The 11,729-nt window shown below is 52.7% G+C and overlaps 1 protein-coding gene across 1 annotated transcript in view; it reads left to right on the top strand.

Moving 5' to 3' along the window:
* Nucleotides 1-354: 354 nt before the first annotated feature.
* The window catches only part of ISX (intestine specific homeobox), a 19,305-nt gene continuing 7,930 nt past the window's right edge, over nucleotides 355-11,729 (top strand). The window contains 4 exon segments of the mRNA XM_034987242.1: nucleotides 355-437; nucleotides 833-911; nucleotides 1,193-1,232; nucleotides 1,235-1,429. Coding sequence (XP_034843133.1) covers nucleotides 355-437; nucleotides 833-911; nucleotides 1,193-1,232; nucleotides 1,235-1,429 — 397 coding nt within the window.

The following is an 11,729-nucleotide window of genomic DNA, read 5'->3' as shown; positions in this document are numbered from 1 at the left end:
ACATTCTATTGGGCCTGGGGACACTACCTGGCCAGCTTGTTCCCAACCTCCCTTGTCCTGCTCCCACCTAGCCAGTTTCCCAACATGGCACTTCCCCAGGGCCCCCCTGCCCACCCTTCAGCTCCACTCTGCCCCCTGCCCCTTCCCCCCAACACCTGCGTCCCCGGCCTTAAGGAGGGTGGAGGCTTTCTTCTCTTATCAGCTTTTTACTGCCCCCTCCTTCCTGATTACACAGTAATTGGGAGCAGAATTCCCCATAAGGACAGGTGGATGCCTTGTCAGCTCCCAGCCAACAGTTTACGGGACAGACTGAAAGGGTCCCCTCGGTGCTATCTCGGGGGACAGGTGAGGGGCATGCCAGCCGGGAAGAAGCAGAAAGGACACCAAAAGGAAGGGAGAGTCACCCTGGGCCAGGAGCTTCTGGAGAGGCTTGTGAAGTGAGGTCAGGGAGACTGGAAGGAAGACCAAAGACACCGGCACTCAGTCCAGCCCCGTCACGGACAGCCAGCCTGTGGTGGTCCAGAGACCCCCTACCTAAGCCTGCACCTGCTGGACAGTGGGAGCCCAGGTGCTCTGAAAGCCTATTCTGGAGTCCAGAGGCAGCAGAACTCAAAGTCCAAGAGGGCTTCTGGGAACACCTTTCAAGCTGCGGGTGGCCCGGATCAGAGTTGGCCCCCTGGGGCCCAAAGGTGGCACTCCAACCTTCCAGAGGCTGGCCAGAGCCGGCAGGCAAGGGCCACAAGGCAGAGAAAAGGCAAAGGTGGACTTTCCTCTTCCTTCCATCTCTCTACCTTAGTCCGCACTGACAGTGACGTCAGGGACCCTGACCTAGCCTGCGGATTCTGAAAGCGACCACCCTGGAGAAGAACTTTGGCAGTACGACCGAACCCAGAGTGGCCAAGGTGGCCCCCGTGACATCAAGCCTGCAAGAGCTCTGAGCCCACGGGCCTGGGTTACAGCCCATTCCAGCTCTCCCAACGTGAGCTGCCTCCTCCACCCGGGGCCAGGGGTTAGAGTAGCCCATGGAAGTCCGTGTGGAGACGGACCCGTGCTTGGGTAATCTGACACAAGGCTCCCCGTGCTCCACCTCCGCTTGCCCTTTTGATTCCAGAGTTCCAGGGGAGGAAGTACGCCACCCTCCACCAGCGTCGCCCTGGGTACACACAAAGTCCCCTTCTGCCTCTCCTCACAGCCGCCCACAGAGTGCCCCAAGGCAAGCCCTGCCCTCTGCAGGGTATGGAGAGGAAAAGCTCAGGGCGCTGGGGGGCCCCCAAGAAGCTGGGGCTGTCCTTCTCCATCGAGGAGATCTTAAAGAGGCCCACCGAGAGGAGCCATGAGGTCAGGCAGGAAGAGGCAGGTGTGCAGGACACCGGGCCAGCAGCAGCTATAAGCTCTGGACCAGAGAGGCCCCCACAGGCCCAGCCCCAAGGTAAGTGTCTTCTGGTCATTTCTTTTCCATTCCCAGGTCCCCACGAGCCAGCTGGGCTCAGGAAGAGGAAAAGCTGCTCCATTTCAATAGAACAGAAGGCCCCCAAATTCAAAGAGAGGTCAGGTGCTGGGCCAGTCCCTTTCTGTCTGGCCAGGAGTGGGGTTTTTCAGATGCAGACCCCAAGGTTCCCTCAGCGGCAGATGCAGGGACGCAGGCCTGTTCCTGTAAGTCGGCCACAGCTGACAAAGCCGGTGCCCATTTATTTACATGGCATTCCCACTGCGGTCGGTGCTGTCCTAGAGTCTCCTCTTTCATGTCAGTAGAAAAGCATGATTATCATAACTTGCCAGAGGAGGAAACAGCTCTGAAAGAGAAGAGGTGAATGATGTCCCCACGTTACACAGCCTGAGAGCAGGTCTGGGCTCTGACTGCCCCCAAACACCTGCTTAGTCCAACCCGGTCTTCTTCGTAAGCAGAGTCCAGTCTGCATGTCTTCCCGTGGCTAAAGCTTTGCCTGGGATCTGCCCACCCTGATCACCCTCCCAGGCCAGCAGCCCACCCCAGGGCATGTCCCCAAACAACAATGACAAGGCAGATCTCAGAGCTGTCCTTGAGAACCAGTTTGAGGAAGGGCATCGAGGTGGACACATGCACCTGCTGGGAGGCAGGAATCCTCCGTGTCACTCTCCGGCCTGCCCTGGCCTGTCACCTGACCTCAGGAAGGTCCCTTTCTCTCTGGCCTTCGCTTCACCCTCAGGGAATTGGTTGAGTGAGGGAAGATGAAGGCAGCTAGGGAGGTCACAGGGGTCTGCTGGGGCCTTGTTGTCGGTGAGACTGGAGTATCTCACTCGTGGGGTTCCCAGTTCTCTCCTCTTTCAACCCCTTGAATCCAAAGAAAGGCTGGAAAGGCAGCTCAAGGGAGCCCACGATGCCCTCTCCTACCATCACCGAGCCCTGCTGCCTCCCCCAAGTTCAGTCTCCCAAGACAGGCTTGTGCTCCAGTGCAGGCAAGGGGAAAACCCTGGAGGGCTGCCCGTCCCCTGCAGCTGAGTCTATCATAGGAGATGGTCCCCAGCTTCATTTCTGGAAGCTCACTAATATCTTCCAGTGAATTGAATGAGCAGTAGAAACAATTCTGGGAGTCTAACTTGAATCTCCCCTGCTGCAGCTACATAAAATCCATGACTGCCCTCTCTGTCCTAATGAGAGAGAAAGAGAGGCGGGGGAGGGAGAGAGAGAGAGAGGGAGAGAGAAGAAAGGAGAGAGGGAAGAGAGGTCCGATCCCCCTACCAGAGCAGCTTCCCTTCCCTTAGCCTGACAATGGCTGATGGCAAAAAGGGAGCCACTCATTCTACACCTCCCCCTGAAGATGCTGGCCTGCTCCATGTCAGCTATCCTGTTGGACCCAGAGCAGACCCCCAAGTAGGGGTTGACCGAAATAGCACACATCAGGATGCATAGTGCCCTGTGGCTCTCGAGGCACTCCCCTGGCTGTTTCCCACGGAAATGCCACGGTGGTGAACCCCACCTTATAGATGATGGACCAAGAAGAGCAGTCACCTGCAGAAACCACGTGAGTAGTTAACACTAGAATTAAACCCCAGTGGCCTGCAACTCTCCACTCGAGATCATTCTGGAATGCGGCTTAAATCTATACATCTCCCACCACGCTGTAATCAAGCATTTCCAAAAGGCTAGTGAAGATTCCGCTGGTGGTTTCCAAAATGCGTTTAAGGACTACGCAGACTGAGTTTTATTTATGTCAAGAGTTCTGTAATTATTCCTATGCTAACCTTCTATTTCTGACACATGATACCAGTTATCCAGTTATGGTCATGATGTGAGGGTTTCTTTTTTAAATGGATTTATTTAGGTAAAACAAAAAGTCTATTTGGGAAAATGCTAAGCAAATAATAATACAAATGGGATGCCAACATGTCAGAAACTACAAAAGTAACTGGCAGATATTGCCCACGAGCTGGAGTCTGTGAGATGCTGGGTATGGAGGATGGGGAGCTGGACTCCAGAAATCCGGCTTCTGAGCCCCCATCTGGTACTACTAATTCACCGGAGGACCTCGAGCAAGCTGCTCCCCTCTCCGGGCCTCCGTTTCCCCATCTGGAGCATGAAAGAGCAGGACTAGAATATTCTTAAGGTTCCTCTGAGCTCAAATGTGCCATGACCGATTCCATGAAAAACTGATGGCTGGAAAGCCTCGGTGGTGTCACTCATGGTCATTTTCTGGCAGAGGCTTCCTCCCTGCAGAGACGGGTGGAGGCTGTCCGTGCCAGGCAGGAGCAGGGTAGCCCAGAGCGGTGGGCAAGAGGGCAAATGGCCTCAGCAGCATCTGCCTCCCCGCTCCTTCCCAGGGGCACAACCCCGCCCAGTGCTTGTTGCTATTGCTGATGCCTCTCCACCTCTCTGTCCTGCTTTCCTCTGACACGCGGGGCCCCTCCGAGAATGCAAGGCAACAGGACCAGAAAAGGGGCATCCAGGGCCCCCCGCCCCAGTAACAAAAACAGAGAAATAACATTAACACCTAAAGGGCCTCGCAGAGGGGCTCGCAGAAGGTGACGGGCAAGCATGCTCTCTCTGTCCCCATCACCTGGACAGCTGGGAAACCTGCAGCACTGCAGGCTTAGTACCCCAGACTCTGACTCTGGGTCTAGGGTGGGGCCCAGGAATCTGCATCCTTGCAAGCTCTCCCAAAGGACCCTGATGTAGGTGGTCCAAGGACACTCTTGGAGGAGGCTGAGGCCCAGGGAGGCAAATGGCTTGTTCGGAGCTACACGGCTGAAACGTGCACGTGCGGGGCCCGCTCGGTCACCCAGGCCAGGGCCAGTGCCCTGCCTGCCCCGCTTCTCATGGCAGCGACCCTCATGATCTCAGGCTTGGACCTTCTCACGTCTCAAGCCAATGGAAAAATCCAAGAGGGCCTCCCTACTTGAAAGGATGCTGAGCCCAGCTGTCCGCTCACTCCTGAGAGAGGCAAGCCCCACCCTGAAGCCCAGGACCCTCCAAAGTCACGGGAGGCCCAATCACAAGGAAGCCAGACCTGGGGAAGAGAGAGGTCCTCTGTGCCACCTAGGACCCTTTGCAGGGAAATTGTGATGCCTGGGGCAAAGGGGAGGGGAAGGTGAGGAAGAGGCCACCCCAGTGGGTAACCAGGGCAGGGTTTCTGGCCTTTGGGGGGGGCTCAGCTCTGTTCTCATCCATTGGGTGCTTACTCTGGTGGGGCTGGGGACTAGGGAGGTGAACAAAGCTGACCCAGTGAACATCCCCCTGGAGCGGGGGTGGGGTCAGCAGTTCGAGAGTCCTGGCAACATCCCCTTGGGGCAGTGCTTCCGTGGTGGAGCTGACCAGGGACAGGGTGGCATCCTTGGATTTTGCGGGAACCCTATTGCCATGGTCAGCAAAGTTTTTCTGCAAAGGGCCACTTGGACTCTGCCTTCACAGCTGAAATTCAACAATGTGTGACTGAGTGGGTGTGTTTGTGTTCTAATACAACTTTATTTATAAAGCCAGCAGAGGGTCGATTGGCCTCGGGCTGCAATTTACCAACCCTGAACCCCTTAGTGTGACATTCAAAGTCCTTCACGGACCTGCCCTACTGCCTCGGGCTCACCCTCCAGGCATACAGAGTAGCCTGACTTCTGATCTTTCCCTCCCTTTAAATGCCTCCACACCTTTGCCCTTCAAAAGCCACTGCTCCTTCTCCCTTTCTTCTAGCTCCTTTCCGTCTTCTTTCTGCTCCCCTCCCACCCCACCCCCTTCCTTTCCTGGTCCAGTTGTAGCAAATCACCACCATACACCGAGTGGCTTAAAACAACAGAAATTGATTCTTACAGGTCTGGAGGGCAGAAGTCTGAATGAGCCACTGGTTTTCCTCTTTCTCCTCTCTCTTCCCCATCCTCCCTCCCCGACCACCCCATCTGGAACCCAAGGCAGCGGCACTGCTCTGCTCCTGGTCCCGGGAATGGGGAATCCAGGCTCAGGCTGCGGCCAGACCCATGGGTGTCTCATTGCCTTGTGATGAGCAGCTCTGACTCTCAGAGAGGTAGATCCTGGGGCTCCCATCAAAGCAGGCAGGAGTGGGGCAGAAGGAGGAGAGCTAAGAGCCTGGAGTCCCCCAGGATAAGTGTGGTTTTGGTCTCTCTCTGCCACCAGAACCTCAGCCGAAGGAGATCATGGAGACACTCCTAGAGGGCACCTGGGGGCTGATTCTAGAATTGAGAACCTGGCTGAATCTTAAGCCTGTGGGAGTACAAGGAAGAACAAGTCTTGGTCCCAGCTTGCAAAAAAGCATTGTCTTCCTGGGGGCTCCCCCAAAAATCAGACTGGAAGGAAAGGATTGGAGTACAGGGGTTTATGTGGGACATGCAAGGACACAGCATGGAGGTAGTGAAATCACACAAAGAAGGCATGTGTGATTAAGCCAGTGACCACTGTGGGAAACTGAAGCTTAAATCCTTTGGGAAATGGAGCAACTATACTCCTCAGAATCATCTGGGCTTGTGAGCGCAGAAATACACATCCTGGCAGTAGGAAGTTGATCTGGAGCCGAGAGGTCTGAGGGTTGCAAGCAGGGCACTGACAACATTATTCTAATGATAGGGCCGCGGAACATCAGAGCCAGGAGAAATCAGAGCAGACAGGCCACACAAAGCATCGGCTGTCATTTAAATTTGATTTATCCCTTGTATTCCTCATCCAGGCAAGTGACAAAGAGCGACTAAAATCTACTGACTGGCAGGCATATCTACTGCTGCACAAGGAATTATCCCCAAACTCAGTGGCTTAAAATAACAATACACATTAGTTGTCTCGCTCAGAGTCTGTGGATTGGGAATTTGGGAGTGACTTCACTGAGGAGCTCTGGCTCAGGGTCCCTCATGGGACTGAAGTAATGACGTCATGTAGGGCTGCAGCCACCTGAAGGCTGGGCCAGAATAAAGGATCTGCTTCCAAGGTGGACACTCTATGGCTGGTGAGTTGGTGGCAGCTCAGTTGGCTGAGGAGGAGACCTCAGTTTCTCCCTACGCAGGGCTCTCCACGTGCCACTAGAGTGTCCCCCCAGAATGGCAGTAGCTTCTCTCAGGGTGAGCTATCCAAGGGAGAGCGAGCCGAGTGGAAGCTGCGTCGTAAAAGGGCTTCCTTTTGCGTCCTTTTGCGTCCTTTTACGACCCAGCCTAAGAAAGTTGCTAGCAGCCTTCCCCTTGCGTTCCATTTGCTCTGTGAGTCACTTGAGTTGCGCCCCATTACGGATGAAAAGAACTCCTAGGGGAAAGCACCCAAGAATTTGCAAACCTGTCTTAAAGCCACCCCAGGTGCTTAGTTGGGAGTGGGACGATGTAGGGAACAAAACACAAGCCTGGCCTCTGCTGTCCCATAGCTTCTAGTCTAGCAGGGGCGATGAAGAGCCATCCAATAATCATAAGCGAAAGCAGAGGGACAGCTGTGCTAAGTGCCAGGGAGGAGATGACATGGTTCTGAGGGCCTATGCCAAGGGATGTTTGGTCTGCCGGCAAAGGCTTCCGGAGGAGGTCATGGTAGAGCTGCAGTCTGAAGGCTGAGTGGGGGGAAATGTGGATCCAGAGGGAGGGAGAGGGAGCCCCCAGGGCAAGGACTTGGTGGTGGCCGAGACGTTCAAGGGAGCAAGATGAGGCCTGAGAGCTAGAAAGGGGTCCAGCCACGCAGGGCCATCGAGGAAATGGTGGGGATTCTTATTTCTGCTTTGTACCCCAAAAGGAATGAAGAGCCATCATAGGGTTTTAGGCTGGAAAAGGTGTAATGATCCATATGAATGAGAACTCTCTCAGGTTCCAACTGACAAAAACCATCTTGGGTTAGCTGAAATAGAAAAGGAAATGTGTTGCCTCGGGGAACATTAAGAAGTAGCTTCTCAGACTGAGCCACGGGAAGGGCAGGATCGTAAGCAGGCTTCAGGCATGATGGGAGCCAGAACCAACACCATCAGGTCTGTCCAGCTGCTTCTCTGTGCATCAGCTCAACTTTTCTCCTTCCAAATGACACCCAATCGCTCCAAGAGTTGCATCAGCCTCCGTAACTTCCCTCAAGCTCTCTAAAGTCCCAAGTCCAAAAGTCCCGGAGGAGGGACCCATTGGCCAAGCCTGAGTGAGATGCCCACCTCCAGACCAGTCAGCTGAGGCCAGAGCAGGTGGCTGAGAGAAAGGGGTGTGTTTGGGCAGTCTTCTTCTTGCTAATCCTCTTCTCTGACACTGTTCCATGCTGGGATGATGGTTTCTCATTTCAGGGCCCTTATAACTCTTCATAGGTCATCTTCAGTCTCCAGATCTGGAACTCTCTAAGTGATTTTTTTGTTTGTCTGTTGCTGTTGTTTAATCAATGGTGTGTTCCCAAAGAGATTTGCTTCCCCAGATACTCCTCGGAAGGTAGCAGTTGGTAACCCATTTTCAGCCAGAAACAGCTCTCCCCGCTGTTTACAGGGCCCCAGAGCTTTGCATACCTCTAATCTGAGCACCCTGCATCCCTACACTTGGGTTGGCCACGAAGAGAACAGTTAACTTTCTCCTCCATGCTTGGCAGGAGGCAACTAAATATGGATTCCCCCCATTGCCTAGGGCCTCGTTCTGTGACACTTCCTGTGTCCCAGCATGAAATATGCTCCAGCTCCACAGCCTGTGAGGTCTGACTGTTCCCCTGCGTTGCTACAAGTACAGATTGGAGAGGAATGGGGGCAGGAGGGGAGAACACATGCACGCCCTCTGAAAGCCCGTGAAATCGGCCCCTTGCCACCCTGTCCTGGTCCTCTGTGCCCACCCCCTTCCCCACGTGTGAGTCTCACCAGACCTACACATGCTGTCACGAGAATCACGTTGTCATGACACAGATACAGCGTATGAACCTGACCAAGTGCTCCGAGAACACAGAGGGAATAGTGAAGCCTTCCAGGAAGGCTTCCAGGAAGGCTTCAGAGAGGAAGTGACCTCTGAGATGGAGTCCAGCAGAGAAAGGGAGAGGACACGCAGGGCAGAGGGAAGCACTTGCAGGGGCCCTGAGGGAGACAAAGGAGTATTCCTTTTGAGAAACAAAGAAATCCAGCGTGGCTGGCATCTAAAAATCCCAGAGCAATGGCAGAGGAGAAGAGGGAGATAAGGAGACTGAAGGTCAAGTGTGCCAAGCCAGGAACTTTGGACTTTATTTACGCACATCAGCATCTTTAAAACCTATGTTTGGGGGAAAGGCAGGCTTCCAGAGATGTAAGGTCAGAGCTGCCGTGGACGAAGGGATGCTGAGCAAGCTGCACTCCGGGGCCCCCCACATGCATCAACAAAGGAGCTCTGCCACTATCTGTTTTGTGGGGCTCTCCACACAATTCCCTTTAAATAAAGGGTACACCTGCTGTTAAAAAAAGAAAAAAGATAGGGCGCCTGGGTGGCTCAGTCGTTAAGCATCTGCCTTTGGCTCAGGTCATGATCCCAGGGTCCTGGGATTGAGCCCCATGTCAGGCTCCCTGCTCATCGGGAAGCCTGCTCTCCCTCTCCCACTCCCGCTGCTTGTGTTCCTGCTCTCGCTATCTCTGTCTCTGTCAAATAAATAAATAAAATCTTTAAAAAAAAAAAAGAAAAGAAAAAAGATATACAAACCAAAAGTGCGGAGGAGTGAGTGTATGTGTGTGTGTGTGTGTGTGCACACTGGCTGAGATCCATACACAAAAACATGCAAGTGAAGCCATGCCTGTGGAAAATAACAATCGTGACTCTGCCGAGAGAGTGCTCACTGGTCCTCCCTGGGGGTCAGCAAATCCTCTGCCAGGGGCTTCTCAGTGGTCTTCTGGACAATTGTTGCCCTCAGTGGTTTCTTTCTTTTCATCTCTTCCCACCCTGGCTGTATTCTTTTTGCTGTTGTTTATTCACACAAATAATCCTTTTATATTATAGAAAAATAGGAAACACAGATAAACAAAAAGAAGGTAAAAAAATGTAGCTATAACTCTACCATCTCATCATCCAGTATTAACCACCATTAACATTTTAATAGAAAAATATGTAAACACAAAGAGAAAAACTAAGAGAGATTTTTGTTTCCACAAATGCAGAGACTGAGGGTGCAAGCCAAAAATGCTCTTCACTTAAATTTATTAAAAAAAAAAAATCTGTTGTGTTTCTACAGAGATTCACAACAGACCTTGGAGAGAAGGAAGCATTTGATTGATCTGAGTTTTGACAGATGAGTAGGAGTTCACCAGACAAAGAAAGAAGATAGGTATTCCAGGCAGAGGGAACAGCAAGACCAAGCACCTAGAGAATAAAAGGGCATGACCAATTTGTGGAATCTAGAAATGATCAGGTGGGACTAAAAGAACAACAGAAATGGGGACTGGGGAGAAAGCAGATGATTCTGGAAAGGGAGGACTTGAAGAGCCTTGAATGCCATGCCAAGGAGTTTGCCTTGTACTCTGTGGGCACCAGGGAACTGTAAGAAGTCCACCATGACCAGGCTAGCAAGAAAAGCCCACGCCCATGTCTGCCCTGGCAGGCTCCTGTCCTGTACCCCACACATCATGTCCAAGCAGTGTCCCCAGACTGCAGGAAGGCTCCAAAGGGTGCCATGGATCCCCTCCATGCTTAATCCACTGCCTTAGAAAGACAAGAACAAGTCCCATTTCCAGAGACTTCCTCTAGGAGCAAAGGCCCCCGGGGCCTTTAGCTGAGCAGCCAGGGCCAATTAGCAGACCACCGAGAAGGAGCAATCAGGGGAGGGAGCCGAGCGCAGAGAAACATCAGTTTATAATTAGGTGGCCTAATCACCTGTGTAAATTGTGTATTTCTCATGATCGATGTGCTAAACGGCTCAGGTTTAATTAAGTTCCACTGACTCGTCTTTGAAGACCCACTGAAGTGTGAGTCACAGCTCACACAATTAATAACAGGGAGAGGAGCAACTTGAAAGGGGTGGCAGTCCTTGCCACCTTCCTCCGCCCTTCTCCCCACCCACCTCCTGCCCTTCCCTGGTACCCTCGGCCCACTGCAGTGGGTGGGCCGCACTCTGGCCACACGCTCCTTGGCTTCTCTGCCAAGAACCTGGTTAGGAGGTGCTGGGCCTGGACAGGGGCTCAAGGATTTTCTCACTCCCAATCCAGTGCTCCTTCCAGAGCTGGGAAAAGGGGACCCAGCACCCCCATCATCCTCCCCTCTGGGGCATCCAGGACATCCCAGCCCTTCCTGGTGATCAGGAACCTTATCCAGTGCATGGGGCACTCCCACATTGAGCTCCTGTTTCCAGCTTCTCGTTGAATGAGTTTCCTTCTGGTTCACTGCTCTGAGTCAGTACTCAGAGCTCTTGAGCGCGTCCCCTCTTCTGGACATCCTCCTTCTCCCCAGGCACCAACGGAGAGGTGGGCCTGGGCCAGTTCACCCTTCTTCTTATTTACCCTAAACTTCCCATTTCCCCAATGCCATCAGAATCGGCTCAATAGTTAATGGATTCACTCTTTCCCAGAAATAGGTGGAAGTTATAGGAAATTGCAACAACACGGGGGGAAGCTTAAAGTTAGACCCAGAGTATGACTTTTTCATGAACCCAGTGGGAAAAACCTCTAAAGTAGCACTATCCACTAGAACTTTCTCTGAGGATGGAAATGTTCTGTACCTACGCTGGCCAGTATGGTAGCCACTAGCCACATGTGGGTATTGTGCTATGGCTAGTATGACTAAGAAACTGAACTTTTATTTTATTTTATTTAAATAGCTACATGGAGATGGTAGCTACAGTATTGAACACTGCAGATCTAAGGAGCTAAACTTTTAACAACATCTTGCTTCTGATCCAAACCTTGTTTCCCTGAAGCCAGGTCCAAGTCTATCTGACTCTCTCCCCAAACTGCTTTTCTGGTCTAGTCTCATGAGTCAAGTTTCAGGGAGCCTCACTCAGTGGGAGTGATCTCAGCTCTGGGACCCCTCCATCCCTACCACTCCTTTTTATAGTCGTCCAATTTGAGGCCATTCAGTCTAGAATAACATCCCAAAAAGGGCTGGGGGACAATCAGTATTGACTATCTGCACCCCCAAGAACCCATGGTCAGTCTTGGGGGAGAAGCTTTGGCACTCTGAGTCCTGCAGGCTGGTGGATTTGGGCTCAGCCTCCATCTCTCCACCAGTGCGGATTTGGGACATGTCTGTTTATTCCCTGGAGAAGTCACTACAGCCATTGGACACACACACATGCACACACACACACACATTCATCACCATCATCATCACCATCACCACCATCATCATCATCACCATCACCACCATCATCACCATCACCATCACCA

The sequence above is a fragment of the Mirounga leonina genome, unplaced genomic scaffold (genome assembly GCF_011800145.1).
Source record: "Mirounga leonina isolate KUSES-001 unplaced genomic scaffold, KU_Mleo_1.0 Mir_418, whole genome shotgun sequence".
NCBI lineage: Eukaryota > Metazoa > Chordata > Mammalia > Carnivora > Phocidae > Mirounga > Mirounga leonina.
This window is presented reverse-complemented; position numbering and strand designations above follow the sequence as displayed.